This window comes from Otolemur garnettii, unplaced genomic scaffold, assembly GCF_000181295.1.
Source record: "Otolemur garnettii isolate 467f Iridium unplaced genomic scaffold, OtoGar3 scaffold00154, whole genome shotgun sequence".
In the NCBI taxonomy this organism is placed as follows: domain Eukaryota; kingdom Metazoa; phylum Chordata; class Mammalia; order Primates; family Galagidae; genus Otolemur; species Otolemur garnettii.
Genome location: NW_003852549.1, coordinates 752,332 through 767,542, shown reverse-complemented (window position 1 = coordinate 767,542; position 15,211 = coordinate 752,332). Strand labels below are relative to the sequence as shown.

At 42.4% G+C, this 15,211-nt stretch overlaps 1 protein-coding gene across 1 annotated transcript in view; it reads right to left on the bottom strand.

Annotated features, from left to right (window-relative positions):
- Positions 1–2,936, bottom strand: part of PCSK1 (proprotein convertase subtilisin/kexin type 1) — a 47,712-nt gene extending 44,776 nt beyond the window's left edge. The window contains exon 1 of the mRNA XM_003799705.1: positions 2,525–2,936. Within this exon, the coding sequence (XP_003799753.1) occupies positions 2,525–2,704 (180 nt within the window). The 5' untranslated portion in view covers positions 2,705–2,936. The remainder of the gene's footprint in view (positions 1–2,524) is intronic.
- Positions 2,937–15,211: the final 12,275 nt, after the last annotated feature.

Sequence of the window (15,211 nt, the reverse complement as noted above, 5' to 3'; positions counted from 1 at the left end):
ACAGTACCAAATTTAAAGCTACCAAATCCTCTAGATGCCCTGCATTTTTAAAATTAACAGATAAAAAATTGACAACAATTTTTTTTTTCAGAAGAAGCATGTTCTTTAAATGTATGTTTCTCATTATGTATAGAATCTTTTAATAGAGATACTTAGGCCCTGTTCCAAGTCTGAATCTCAGGGAGTGGATCTGTGGTAAGCTGTAGATGGAGTTGGAGAGAGAGATCAGGAGCCATCCCTACTTAGAGACCACCCACATTTGGTTCTGTTTCTGCTGATAACTTGTTCTACTTCTTGTCACTACCTTAATCTTGGCTTTATCTGGAGGCCATAGGGACTCAGGATAGTAATGCTAAATTAGTATAATTTTAGTAATACACAGCAAAAGGAGAAATAAACAGAACCAGGAAAGAATTGAATTATCAGTCTTTTACAAAGAATTACAATTCTAACAAAATAACTTTTGTTAAGTTTGTTTTAAAATATTTTCAGTAATGTCATTTTAACTAACAATGAAGAAAATATGGTATTGCCAATCATATGTAAACACAGATAGTTTTTCCCCACTATTTTTTAATGCTTTTTCTGGCTATGTCATCCTCTTCCCAAAACACCCTCCCAAGAGTACTAATTTATTATTGTCTTTTACTTTTTGGATATATGTTTATTTAATGTGAAAAGCAGTTCTCACATTGAACAGTCCAGATTTAGATGTGTGTCTGGGGCTAACAGGTGGGACAAAGAAGAGGGATTGATTTTTTGCGGTCTCTCTCAATCTCTTTCTACAGTCGCCAGTGTTCAGTAACAGTAGCTGCCATGGGACATGTATGACTTCCAAGATGCCCACAGTTCCGCCTGCTCTCTCTTTCCCTCTCAACAATTCCCCACAATCGCCTGCTATTACCAGACTTACTATTCAGTTGCTTTATGCCCCACTGTTTCCCACTAGCTGTTTTCTGTTTCTGATCTCATCCTGGAACGTCCAACTTCCAACTGTTCTTCCTCAACCTTTTGCAAGGTTTCCTCCTTTGGACCATCTTCTTTCACCTCTCCCAAATTCCCTTCCACCTTCATTCTTTCAACCAACAAATACTAAGACTCCAAGTACAACTTCTATCATTATACAAACTACATTCACCTTCAGTTCTTTGCTTCTAAGCCTCCTCCAGATTTCTTATTCCTTGAGGGTGTTTCTTCCCCCCCTCTTATTCCTACCCTTCTAACACAGAGCCTGGCACAGAGCAAGAGCTGGCGACAGCAAAAGGCTCAGTCTACTGGGACCCGGGGGTGGGGGTGGGGGTGTCAGTCTGCATTGACTTTGCTGCCGGGCATTGCAAACGCTGTTTGGCTCATAAAGTTGGAGAATGAAACCTTTATCAAGAGAAAGCGTATTCCCCAAGGGGATTGGATCTATGGAATCGCCAACGCCCACGCGGATTACTCATCCGCTACTTCAGCGGCGTCTCATCACCACCTCCAGAAAAAAACGCGCCAAAATGTTTTACAACTCCCTCTTCCCCCATTTCCAATTTACCAAGTTAAAAGGCAGGGGGCCAGGGCTTGATTTTGAGCCGAGGGAAAAGAAAGCTCTAGATTAGAAGTCACAGCCCAAGCAGTCCCCTCGGAATTACGCCGCGAAGAGCTCGCTCGCTCACGGCCTTCGCTCCCCACCTACACCCGCAAGCTGTCTATTAACCCAGCCCCCACATGGACAGGCTACAGTTTCCATCATAAACTGGACCCCCCAGCCCGGAGAAATGGGAAATGATTATGCCCTTGGCTGAAAACAATAAAGAAATAGATCCTTTCCTGGAGTCAGTTCTGTTGCTGGAGCAAAGTTGGTAGGCTTGGACTTTAATAAGTTCCCATTGAAAACCCGGAGCTCCCCGGAGAGGCGTTAAGAAATGTTCCCTTGTCCTCCCCCACCCCCTTCTCCGGCCAACTCCCCAGGCCATTCGGCGGCCTCCGAACCTCGGGGGCGCGAGTCCCGGCAGCTGCCACTTTTCCAGCTCTCTGGAGTACCCCCAAGGCTGCCAGGGGACATCCCCAAGCTTTCTTGGTCCCCTGCTTTGGGGCTTGCATCTGACGCTGCCATATTGAAAAGAAGGAAACAGCCGGCTCCTGTCGCAGACCGCGCGCTGTCCTGGGGGAGGGAGCACACTGCCTCTCCCGGGGCGCTTGGTTGCCGAGAGCTTGAGTGCATCTCAAGTTGCCTGAACTAGCTTGGAGGGGATTTTTCTTCCAAACCGCACGGGAACAGATTTCAATTCCAGAGCTGCCAACAGCAAAATATAAGCTCTACCCAACTGCAGTGGCTTCCTTCTGCTTGGCTGCGCCTAGTACAGACAGTAAATAATGCAAGCTTTCTCCGCAAGCGTGCGGGGGTCGAGAGCTGGAGAAGCCCCTGTTTCTTTGCCACTCTGAACGCAGGAGAGTTGGACTTGGGACTCCACTTGGAGCACCGCGCTACAGTCCCGCCAGTTCCCCAAGCCCCAGAAAGTTTCTTGAACGTGAAAACTCTTACCTGACCCAGAAGGTCATAGTCCAGCTCCTCGGCGATGGCAGACGCTGCGGCTGGGCCCCCGGGAATCTCCGCCGCCCATTCATTGACAAACTGCCTCTTCGCTTTAACACCGTTGAGCGCACACCAAGCGCAAAAGAGGGCGAAAGCGGTGCACTGCAGGGTCCAAGCTTTCCGCTCCATGCTCACACGCAGGCTCGCACGCAAGTGGGAAGGAGAGAGGGGCAAGAAACAAGACAGGAGAAAAGCCAGACAGAGTCGCGCTTCCCACCCGCCGGCTCTGGACCGCTCCTGGCTCCCGGTTGCTCTGGGAAGAGCTAGGAGGCGCGCGAGGCGAGGCTGGGCGGCGGCGGACGCGCAGTGAGGCGCTTCGGTCTCCAGGCTGAGTGGAGCCCCAGCCCTACCCAGCCGGAATGGAAATGAGTGTTTACACGTCAAATCGACGAAAGCCATCTCTTGACGTCAGATCTACCTGGACTAAGATCAGAATGGTATTCCCAGCGGGGTGGAGAAGCGGCTAAAATAAGCAGGGAGGGATTAAGGAAAGGAAGGAAGGGTTTGCTGGGATCAGTTAAGCCTGCTCCCCGCCAGCTGTAGCGGCCTCACTTCTCAGAGGACTGCCCCATCTGAGTGCAACTACCGAGAACCAGAGGCGGGAGAGCAGCACACTTTCCCTCCCGCCCGCCCATTCTCTTTATATTTACTCTATTATCTTGTGGGGAGGGGAGGGGTGGTGGTGGATAGAATTCTTACAATGGCCCTTTGAATATCAGCACCTGCTAAGAAGAACAGGGCTCAGATCTTTCCAACCAAACAGAGGCTGAGGGGGTAAAGAGGAGGGAGGCCACTGCTGCCCAAATTCTGCTTTAAATTACCGAAGAAAATGAACATGTTTCCAAAATGATGTTAAAACGATACTTTTAAAAATGAAATTTTCAGCAAACCACCTTAATTTACAAGTTTACTGCCTTCTCTCCCCTGTTGCTCAAACCTCAGTAATATAATATCTAAAATTCTAGATATTTTAAAGTCCAGTACCACCATCAACTCTACAGTGCTTATCAGACAAATAATTAATAACATGATTTTTAAAACTTTTTTAAATTTATCGTCATGGGGGTGGGGGAGTACACCAGATGCTGTTGTATTGACTCAGGGAGGAAAGAAGCAGGTTTCAAGAACCCTGAACTTTCTATTTTCCCTCAATAGAGCTCTTGACTCTGGTGCCAAACTGGAGCTGTGTCATTACTTTCCCATGAAATACACAATATCTTTGAGGTAAAATGTTTTCCTGTGGAAAGAAAACAAGCAAACGTCTAAAAGAACCCTCCACTTCCCACCCTCGGGAAATTGGTTCGATCTACACGGCAGAGGCTCTTCCAGTCTTGCGGTTCTGAACCTCGGCGTCCAGTATTCAGCAGCAGGGGCTGGACAGCGCCGCCCGGGGACTGCGGCCATTCCGCCCTGGCTCCTGAGCGCCGAGAACCCCCGCCCTTCTGCAGCTGCCTTCACTAAGCTGTTTTCCTTCTGACGCAAGCCTTTCCCCTCTGTCCAACGGCAAATTAGGAAACTGACCGCGGGGGGCGGAGAGGGGAGTGGGGTTAGATTTATGGTGGTGACTACTTGAAACGAGCTCTCTCGGGGACGCGCTGGACTCAGCCCAAAAGTAGAATTGCCGGGAGATGAAAGCCAGCGAACGTGCAGGGTCTGAGAAATGCTTTCCTGTTCTAGCTCCCAACCGCCGGGGGCGCAATCTCTTCCAGAGAAATAGAAAACTTTCATATGCGAAGACGGCGTACGAAGGTATGGAGAAAGGAAGCAAAAGATATTTTTTGTATGAAGAAAACAAAAGAAGACTTGGTAGAGGATGGGGCTCAGCTAATTTTACATTTGCATCCATGTTTGCAGAACTATGGACTAGAATTATAATTTCTTTGAAAATAAACATCTTTTCAAAAATATCTTTTCAATGTTCATAGGCTATGTGATGCAGTCCAGCGTTTTAGAATCACGTACTGTCATGTGAGAGAGAGCTCTGCTGTCTGCTCTTTGTTTTACAGAGCGTGTAAAGCCACGTGTGGGTGTTGTTGGCTGAGCAAGCTGTCTTCTTTTTCCTTCACGCCTCAGCCTGAATTGTGACCTCAAGCTCTTGGGGGGTGTTTCATTCTCATGACAGACAGATGTTAACTGTGAGCTAACAAGGCAAGGCAAACCTGTGGAAAGTGCTTAAAATGGTAGGTGTGGTCAAAACAGGAATGTGTTGCCCCTTTATTATTATTGTTTAAGTCAGTCAGTCTGGCAGTATTGGCAATAAGGTAGTGTCTCTTTCATGAGGCATTCATCTTAAATGGAGCGCCACACAAGCCTGGAATAAACCTTTGGTTGATATACTAATAGAGCAAACTAAACTTTCACAAGAACGTAATATCCCCATCCACACAATAATCTGCAATGTCCTGAAATTGTCTAATTTTTATCCTATGAACCTTATTGGCCACAATTTCTGGGGTGCAAAAGAAATAACTTTTTACAAGGCTAGAAGAGAAAACTGATTTATAATATATCCTGGGGCAGCACCTGTGGCTCAGTGGGTAGGGCGCCAGCCTCATATACCGAGGGTGGCAGGTTCTAACCTAGCCCTGGCCAAACTGCAACAAAAATAGCCGGGTGATGTGGCAGGAGCCTGTAGTCCCAACTACTCGAGAGACTGAGCAGGAGCGTCGCCTAAGCCCAGGAGTTGGAGATTGCTGTGAGCTGTGATGCCATAGCACTCTACCAAGGGCAATAAAGTGAGACTCTGTCTCTAAAAAAAAAAAGAATATATCCTAACGTGTTCATATCAAAGGCTAGTTCTGTCCTGTTTTGTGGGTCAGAGTAATAACTTCCAAGCTCATCAGTATTATATTTGATATCATGAATGGAAGAGCAAATTATCACCTCTTAAATTGTTTTTAATAGTCTCCGATTCATTTGATTAAATTATATACAAAACAGAATAATCCAGAAACTAAAGAGAATTGTGTCTCCATGATGAATTATTAGTTTGTCATAGTTGAGTGTCATGCTTTTCATGACTACTCAGAACTGCCCAGTGATACAGCTAATCATTTTAAGTCTTGAAGATTAATAAAAGCAATGCTAGTATGAGCAGGAAGTAAGAATGTGTTCAGATGAGATCTATAGATTGCCATATGTCTTTAGTCTTAGAAAATGAATGTGTTAAACCTTTTGTTATTGTTAAATTAAAAAGGGCTCAGACTTTTAGCTCTGTGGTCTGCTCATTGTTTTACTGTACTCTTGAGTACAGAAATCAATGTGCTCAATGATTGAACACCTTGTAACTATTCAGATCAAGAAAAGAACATTTCTAGCTCTAAAGTATAATATTCTAAGATATTTAAAAGGTGTTAGAGAAGGAGTGAGGAAATAATGTAGGTTTAACACTTTCAAAAAAAAACGCTTTCCAATTATTATGTAGACTTACTTGTTTGCTGTGGGAAATGGTAATTACACATTAACACAAATGCATAATTAGTCTGTAATTAAACTAGAAATGTTTTAGTAACAGAATATATTATACCTACCTATAGCAGTGTTTTCCCAACATAGAAAATAAAATTTTGTGGTACACTGGGGGTAAACTAGAGGAAATTTGGGAACAACTGAGTGTGTGATTTTTTTTTATATGATACAATTATGATAGGAAAATAAACTACAGCATTTTAGGCAATATATGAAAATTGAATATAGATCACTTTAAATTAAATAATATAAATATGCTTTCATCAAACAACTTTTCATCTCACTCAGATTTTGAGCTTGAAAGGCTATCTATCATGTCTAATCAAGAAATTATAATGACAAATGATCTTTTCAGATTCTTGATAGCTCTGTCAATGAAAAAATTTTTGCACAAGTAGAGAACAAAAATTTTGAAGGAACTCTATAATCATTTAAAAATTTGCAGCATTTGATTTTAAATAATATAACAACTCTTCCTTTTATTTTCGGGCTAAATTTATCATTGGAATTTCATAAGAGGATGTGTATTCATTTAAAATCCACCTAAATTTTACATGTCAAATATCACAATATTGAAATTCTAAATTTAAAACTATGCATACTTTTTAGAAATGTTTGCCAAGCATCAACTCTGTCATAAATGGATAAAAGTATCTAGCATGTGGGAAGACTGATATTGGGGTCACCACCTAAAGATACACCTGCCAGAAGTCCCTGACTTACTTTCTCCTTATCTCTCCTCAAGAAAATTTCGGTGAGCCTGCTATGCTCATGAAGCACTTTCTTCCAGCAAATCCACACTCACTTTTCACATGAGAGAAAGAAGCATGCTTGTAGTGGGTCTCTGAAGTAAGTACAGTTGAGGTAACAGACATTCTGCTTAGTGGATTTCCAGACGCTCAGCATTAGCAATTTGCCAGGTTTCCCCAGGTAGGAGAAGACCAAATATCTTGGGGAACATCTTTCACTCTGCCAGTTGGGAAATGGTGGCCGCAGAAATGAACATAAGAGAATAACAAAGCGAAATCTGCATATTGAAAGGCTCTGAGAATTCAAAACTATGAAAAATTTTTGCTGAATGAACTATGCAAACACTTAAAATCTTAAGTTTAATATAGAATCAAATTGAACATTATTCAAACTGAAGCAGTGAAAGCCATTAATCCCAATTATTGAAAATTATTGCCTTTTTCTAATGAAAATAAAATGTAGTAACATAGAAGTATTTGGTAAAAATTTTTCTGTCTTTAAAAAAAGGCTCTTTTTAAATATACATTTACTGAGTGAGTTTTAGACTATCCCTGTTTCTGCTTCTACGTAGTGCTCCTGCTTCCTTTATGTTCTCAAACACTGATGTTTTGATATGGAAATTCTAGTGCATAGCTGCTTTCTGTGCTCCTGAAGTATATTTTGCTATGAGAACTATAGGCTCTCAGTATTGAAAAGTGACCTTGAAAAAATACTAGTCTAGCAAGAGGGAGAGTAGATACAAAGAGGTGGGGGGGGGGAGGAGGGAGAAAGGAGGCGGGAGGGCGATTAGTGGGTCTCACCTGATGTGCACAGTGTGACTGTGTTTGGCACATCCACCTAGGTGAAGGGCTCAACTACAACTTGAACTTTATCTCAGGATTGAAAACAATGTAAACTAAACATTGGCACCCTCATATTAATCTAAAATTTTAAAAAATTATTTTAAAAAAAGAAGAGTAAAAGAGGAAAACAAGAATAATAATGATAAATAATTCAAAACCCTGTATCCCAACAATATAATACTCAAAAAGGGAAATAAATAATGGTAATCTGTTAAAAAATAAAAAAGTGACCTTGAATATTATATAGTTCCTTGCTTCTCAACGTATTGTCCACATACCAGCATTACAGGCATCACCTGGGAATCTTATTAGGAATGCACACCCTCGGTCTCCACCCCAGAACTGCTAACTCAGCACTCACATTTCTAATGAGTCACTGGTGATTTATATGGAATTTAAAGTCTGGGAAGCACTGACCTAGTTAACACTTTTTTGTGTACATGACACTCTTGTGTAATATTTCTATCAAGTAGTTAGGTAATTCATAGTCTCCCAAAGCAACCTATTTTTGATTTGAATTGTCACAAATAGTTACAAAGTCTTTCCTTAAGATGACATAAGTCTGTTCTCATTTTCCTCATTACTAACCTCCAGTCAAGTCTGCTAATTTTGCCCTATACTACCACACTGCCAAGTTTCAATACCTTCTATACATAATAGTTCTACATACTCTGAAAACAGATTATCATGTCTTATCTAACTTTTTTCTACTCTAAGTTAAACAGCCCCAATCTTTTTATTACCTTTGCATCCTGGTTACTCTAGCCTGGAAAGGCTCATTTGCCAGAGTTTTTAAAATATGTCACCCTGAATGAAAAGTAGAATAGTTAACTGAACCTGTGCTTATTAGAGCAGAAATTTCACCTCTTTTTAGAAACTATCGTTTTGCCACAACTGCCTGAAATTAAATTTGCCTTATTTTTTCTTATTGAACTAGTAGTCTACTAGGATCTCTATTTATATTCACATGTGCTGCTATTTAGTTACATTTCCAAGATAACTTGTATAATTTTTAAGTTTTTGATGTGTGTATCTAGGAGCAGGAAAATAAGTGTGAGATTAAAATCTTTTTACTAAATTTCAGCCTCTCAGCACTGTACACATTGGCTCATACCTGTAATCCCAGCACTTTGGGAGGCTAATGTAGAAGGATCCCTTGAGCTCAGGAGATTGAGGGTGTAGCGAGCTATAATCTCACCACCTTGGTGACATCTTGAGTCCTGGCCTACACTCTGTCTCTAAATTTTAGTTAGCCTTTCAAGATGTCTGAAGTCTTGATTTTTTTTTTTTTTTATCATCCAGTGATTTCCTCCTACCTTCATTCCCTACACAAATACAGCCACCTATAAAATGGTGACTTCAATCAGGCTATTAATAAAAAGATTTAGAAAGACTGGGCAGAAGATAGAGTGCTCCTGTATGTTGAAATTGATCTAATAACAAGTACCCTGTAGAAACAGTTACTTACTTACCTTCTAGGTGACGACTGAAAAGGCAGAAAGACCTGGCTGGGTGGTCTGTGAGAATCCAGATACATGCAGCTGGGTTTTCACCCTGCCCCTCACTAGGGTTTGGCTGGCTTACTCTACATCATGCGTGGTGCTAATGATCAACCCTTGGCCGTGCATGGCTCTAATTCATGGGACTTGCCTTGTTTTCCTTTTCAGAACTGAGGACTTTTGAACATCTCCAGTGTTTTAGCACTGATCTTTACTCTGCTGTCTAATATTCTTTAGTGGTTTCTGACACTAGTTCGAGCATCTCCTCTTAGAATGAATTTATTCTTGCATTAAAACTTACCCAGCTGTCCTCTTAAATCAGGCTCAAATAGTAGCATTATAAATAGTATAATCCTATCATCTGATATGTAACATTTTTAACATTTTTGCCTACCAAAACAAAAATCATCATAGACGACACAAAATCATTTTGGAAGCTGGTCGAGGAGACTGGACCAACAGACTGAAACAGCCTCGGTGAGCGCCCCTGCACACGCGCGGCCTCCCATCCCCTCTCGCGCTACCTCAGCTCCTACACCTCTGTCGCTCTCATTTTTCAGACTCTTCCACAGAGTGAAGCACATGACTGTTGGTAATTTTGCTGTCACAGATTTCTAGTTCCCTATACAAGGAGAAAAGAAGACCTTTTTCCATGCTCAATATCTAAGCATGACTCTCAGGGCTAGGCTTGGGAAGTATGTTCACCCTGGACCAATCAGTGCAGCAGGACATTTTGGTGTAGATTGGAGACAGGTTACAAGGCCAACATTTGAAAGTGGAAGGGGGTGGGCGGCACCTGCGCTCGGTGGGGAGGGGCCGGGTGGCGGGCGCCTGGAGCCTCAGCTACTCGGGAGACTGAGGCAAGAGAATGGCCTAAGCTAGGAGTTGGAGGTTGCTGTGAACTGTGATGCCACCACACTCTACCGAGGGTGATAAAGTGAGAATCTGTCTCTAAAAAAAAAAGAAAGAAAGAAAGTGGTAGGGGGGTGCTAGTTTTACTATGACTTGTAGCCACATCATTATTTTAGTGCTTTCATCAAGGAAAGATCAATTTCCCAAAGGAAAGGTGGGATGTACAAACATAAACAACAATCACTAGGCCTTTCCACAGGGAGAAGGCAAGTAAAGAATAAGCAATTCCTAGTTTCCTGTTCTGAATCTTTGGCCGCCTGCAGTTCCTGCACTTAAGCATTATTCAACACTTGAAAGCAAATATCAACATTGACATAGATGAATAGTATAAATATAGTATGCAGTAGACCTAAATCCTTTTAAAATGTGACTTGGAGTAGGGTTATAACAAAATAATTTTTCCAACTCTTATTTTGAAATAATTTTAGATTTATAAAAAATGACACAAACAGTACACACAGCTCTTATAGACCCTATTCAGCTTTCCCAGAAGTTTACATCTTATTAACTACAGCACAATTATCTAAATCAAGACAATAAAATTGATAAAATACTGTTAACTAATCATTACACTTTATATTTTCCCAACTGATCACTATATCTTTTTTATGATCTACTATTCAATCAACACTCCCCGTTCCATTTGTTTTTATGTCTCTTTCTGTCTGGGTTATTTTCTCCGTCTATCTTTGTCTTTCATGCCCTTGACACTTTTGAATAGTACTACACTACTCAATTACTTTATATGATGTCCCTAACTTTTGAGTGTTTGATATTTCCTAATGATTAGTTTGGGTTCGTGCATATCTAGTAACATGTGATGTTATGTCATTTCTGCCTGCTGGTTTCAGCAGGTACATGATGTCCACACAACTAACTATGAGTGGTATTCTCTCTGACCACCTGGCTAAAGTGGCATCACATCAGCCAGATTCCTCCACCTCAGTGAAAGTTATGGCCAAAATCATAATGAGGAGAACCATAATGTAGTAATATTCTCCAAATGTGGTTTGTTTTTTTTTTTGCAGAAAATGAAAATGACTTCATTTTCATGGACATTTATGTTTATGAATGCTCTCTACTCATCGTCCCACATGTCAGGAGCTTCCTTTTCAGTATTACCTGTTGTATTTCTTGCTTCTTACATCTGAGTTCAAAGTTGATTCACTTGTTTAACCATAACTAAAAACAATTGTTGAAGGCTTCCTTTCCTCTGATTTTTTGCAACTAATTCTGGAAGAATTGCATTTACTTAAACAACAAGCTGATTAATTATAGCTTTCACTAGAGGGAGATGAGAAGCAAAGGAAAGACAAGGGCCATCCATTGTTGTTTATCCCTCAGTGGGACCTGCTGGAAAGAAAACCTGAGGTGACCAATCCCGATGACCAGTCCTGCAGCTGGTTCTGGAGAGAAACCAGCTGCTTCAGCCTCTCCGTGGGCAGCTCAGTCTCTAGCTGCTTATCCCTGCCTTCCCCTTGACCCTTTGAATGACAACTGAAAAGATAAAACAAAAATTTTAAAGCAGAATTAGGCCGCAGCACATTACTTTAAAAAATCTTCAATTAGTTTCTAAAACATAAACTCAGGAGATATGTAATTTAAAAAGTGGTTTTCTGGTTTCCCTCTAAAAACTGGAAAATGTGGGTCTGGAAACTGTGATAACTATGATTCTCAGACAGAGACGAATGTTGATTTCTGTGATTAAAATACGTTTATGCCACCTTTTTTAAAATAGTAGATTATAGAAATCCTTAACTTTATCAAAAATAGGGGGGAAATTACAGGGAAAATAAAATGTTTGAAGACAATTTTGCCTTATGCTGACTTAATGTCATTTGGTTATGGTACCTGCCTGTCTCCTGTGAGCAGCTGAGTCTGCAGCTCTTTCCCTAGAGCCTCCTGTAGATTCTTTCCCACAAGGTCAGACCTGGTACCATGGCAGCCAGAGCTGTCTACTCACTGCAAGAGAGCAAACATGTGTATGGGACAGTTCTTCAGGCAGAGGAGAAGCTGACAGGTGACAATAGTTCATGCCAAGCCTGTGAACTTGAGACAGAGATAAACTTGTGGATGGGGGTGGGGAAGAGGGCAGTAGGGTGAGGGGACCATTTAAAGCTCTCGGTTCTTTTGAATCTGTAGTCTGAGTTACTACAGGTGGGACCACACATACATATGGGGGAAATTGGGAAGTTTGTGGGTGTGAGAAAGTGTTTCACAGGGTGCAACAGGTGAAGATCCCAGTTCACCTAACCCTGTGCTCTGTTGCTGGACAATGCAGAGGCAATGGCTTTAGTTTCTTCTGCAAGGCTAGTTGAAAGCTGACAGAAGAACTGACTCTATTTGTCAGCTGTGCCCAATCTCTAGGTAAATACTATTCTAAAAAGCATTAAGTACAGAAACAAAAGCAAACTCAAAACAGACCACCTGGATTTGCATCCTAGCCCTGCCCAACTTATTAGCCGAATGTTTAAAACATTCAGCCATGTTTTAAATACTTCTTTGCTTTAAGTATTTTTGGGTTTTTTGTTTGTTTGTTTGTTTGTTTTGTTTTGTTTTTTGCAGTTTTTTGGCTGGGGCTGGGTTTGAACCTGCCACCTCCAGCATATGAGGCCAGCACCCTACTCCTTTGAGCCACAGACACTTCCCCTTGGCTTTAGTTTTTTCACATATAGAATGGGTATGATAGATAGAGTTATTATATCTAACATGCAACACTGTCTGGTGAAAATAAATGATAGTATGTTGTTCTTTTTCTTTCTTTCTTTTTTTTTTTTTGAGACAGAGCCTCAAGCTGGTCGCCCTGGGTAGAGTGCCATGGCATCACAGCTCACAGCAACCTCCAACTCCGGGGCTCAAGTGAGTCTCCTGCCTCAGCCTCCCAAGTAGCTGGGACTACAGGCACCCGCCACAATGCCCGGCTATTTTTTGGTTGCAGCCATCGTTACTGTTTTTGGCGGCCCGAGCTGGATTCGAACCTGCCAGCTTAGGTGTATGTGACTGGTGCCTTAGCCGCTTGAGCCACAGACGCCAAGCCAAGAGTACGTTGTTCTTATTGAGAAAATAGTTCCCCAGTAACATCAAAGTTTGCTGTACACGTGTTTCTGAATCCAGGAGCAGGGAAGAGGCTGTGTGCTTGTGCGAGTAGATGCAGCTGGCAGGAGAGAGGAGGTCAAAGCCGCAGCCACCCAGCCCTGCACCCGGCGCTCTTCTGTCTCTCCTTTTCCAGTCTTCCAGCATGTCCCCTTCCTCTTTTTTGGTTTCTTTCTCTCAGAGTCCTGCACATTTTCATCCGATTTTTCCCTTAAGCCTGTTGAGCCAGGCAGGACAGATTTTCCTAATTCTAGTTCACTAAAATGCAGAGTAGTAAAGTCATTTACCCAAGGGTCACACAGATGACTTTGTCATGGGACAAAGGGGGTCTGGTTGCTTATCACTGTCAGCCAATATGTAGAGATGGGAATAGGTCCACAAAACTTCTTTTGTCAGAAGGTCAGGATTTGGGAGAACAGTGACAGTAGCCAAGACTGTTCTGTTCCTCCATTTCCAAAATTACAGTTTCATACATAAATATTCAAAGCAAATACAACACCGACCTCTATTCCAAATAATAATCAGCATAACTCCGTGATCTGTGACAGGATTCCAATTCAAAAGTAAATCTCCTGAACTAGATAGGCATCTTTAGGGTGGGAGCTAAATGGGAGAAGGTCAGAGCAGATAAGCTGTGTCACACCCACTCCAGCTGCCTGCCTCCATGTCCCTCTCACTCTGTGTCACACCCACCCCAGCTGCCTGCCTCCATGTCCCTCTCTCTGTGTCACACCCACCCCAGCTGCTTGCCTCCATGTCCCTCTCTGTGTCACACCCACCCCAGCTGCCTGCCTCCATGTCCCTCTCACTCTGTTTCACACCCACCCCAGCTGCCTGCCTCCATGTCCCTCTCACTCTGTGTCACACCCACCCCAGCTGCCTGCCTCCATGTCCCTCTCACTCTGTGTCACACCCACCCCAGCTGCCTGCCTCCATGTCACTCTCACCACATGTGCTTTCAGCGTCACTAGGACCAGATCCTTCCTCTTACAGCTCCCAGCATGTGACTTCATGGTGGAAAATAAGCAGTGACTAAGTGTACTAGAAAGACCTAGAAGATGGTTCTCTCTAAGCACATCTTCTAAAAGTGGCACCCTAAGGAAGAGGGACTATGTTGACTTGATGTCCCTAAGTATTCTAGAAATGTATGAAGCGTGAAGGACGAGTCAGTGTGTCTCCGGTTCTGCGCCGGCAGTGGCCAGAGGAAACAGTCAAAGGAGCACACTTTTCTTTCTTTTTTAATGTGCTTACTCTTCAGCCTTGTCCCCCCATTTAGAAATACTTGCCTGGGACTCTGCCCACGTGTGACAGAGGAGTGACATGAGTACTTCATTTCCATTTTCTCACTCATGTGAGAAGGTTTGAATCCAGTCTACGTGAGTGGTGATTAGAGTGGCACAATATTAACTGATGTTTCTTCAGTAGTTTATAATTTTCACGAGGGTTTCCAGGTATTGACTTCTCCCCATGTCATCATTATCGTTCCCATTTCACACACGTGTGAGCTAAGTCACATGCAGGCAAAGCTACCAGAATTTGCACAGCTGATCCCGCAGAGCTAAAGCTAGAACTCAGGTCTGTGGCGAGTCCAGCTAAGCTTTGCTGCCAACATTTTGAGTAGTTTTGATTCCTCTCCGCCCTTCAGGAGCTTTGTTATGGAGGGTATCTCCTGAAGCTTCGTTTCCTCATTTGTGCGAAGAGAGAAATGATACTGTCTACTGTTTATGCTGCGTGACTAACATGGATAAATCATTCAGAATGGGCGTGGCACACGGGAAGTGCTCAAAGGTTAGCGGTGGTGAACCTCGGTCTGCCTTCTCTTGTAATTTCCTTGCCTTTACATTGCAGAGAACCTTTCTTGATTTCATGTTAAAGCCAGAAGCATTATGTCCCTATGTTGATATTACCTTAAAATACAAATACTCTTAAAATGTAAAATGTGAAATACCCTTCGTTGCTTTGGTAAGAGCAAGTAAGAATGGAAGATTGAAAAATAAATGAGTTAAAATAGTATCTTTGGGCCGATGGCCTAACAAATTGTAGGGTGCTTGTTTTAAACTCGGATTCTTAAG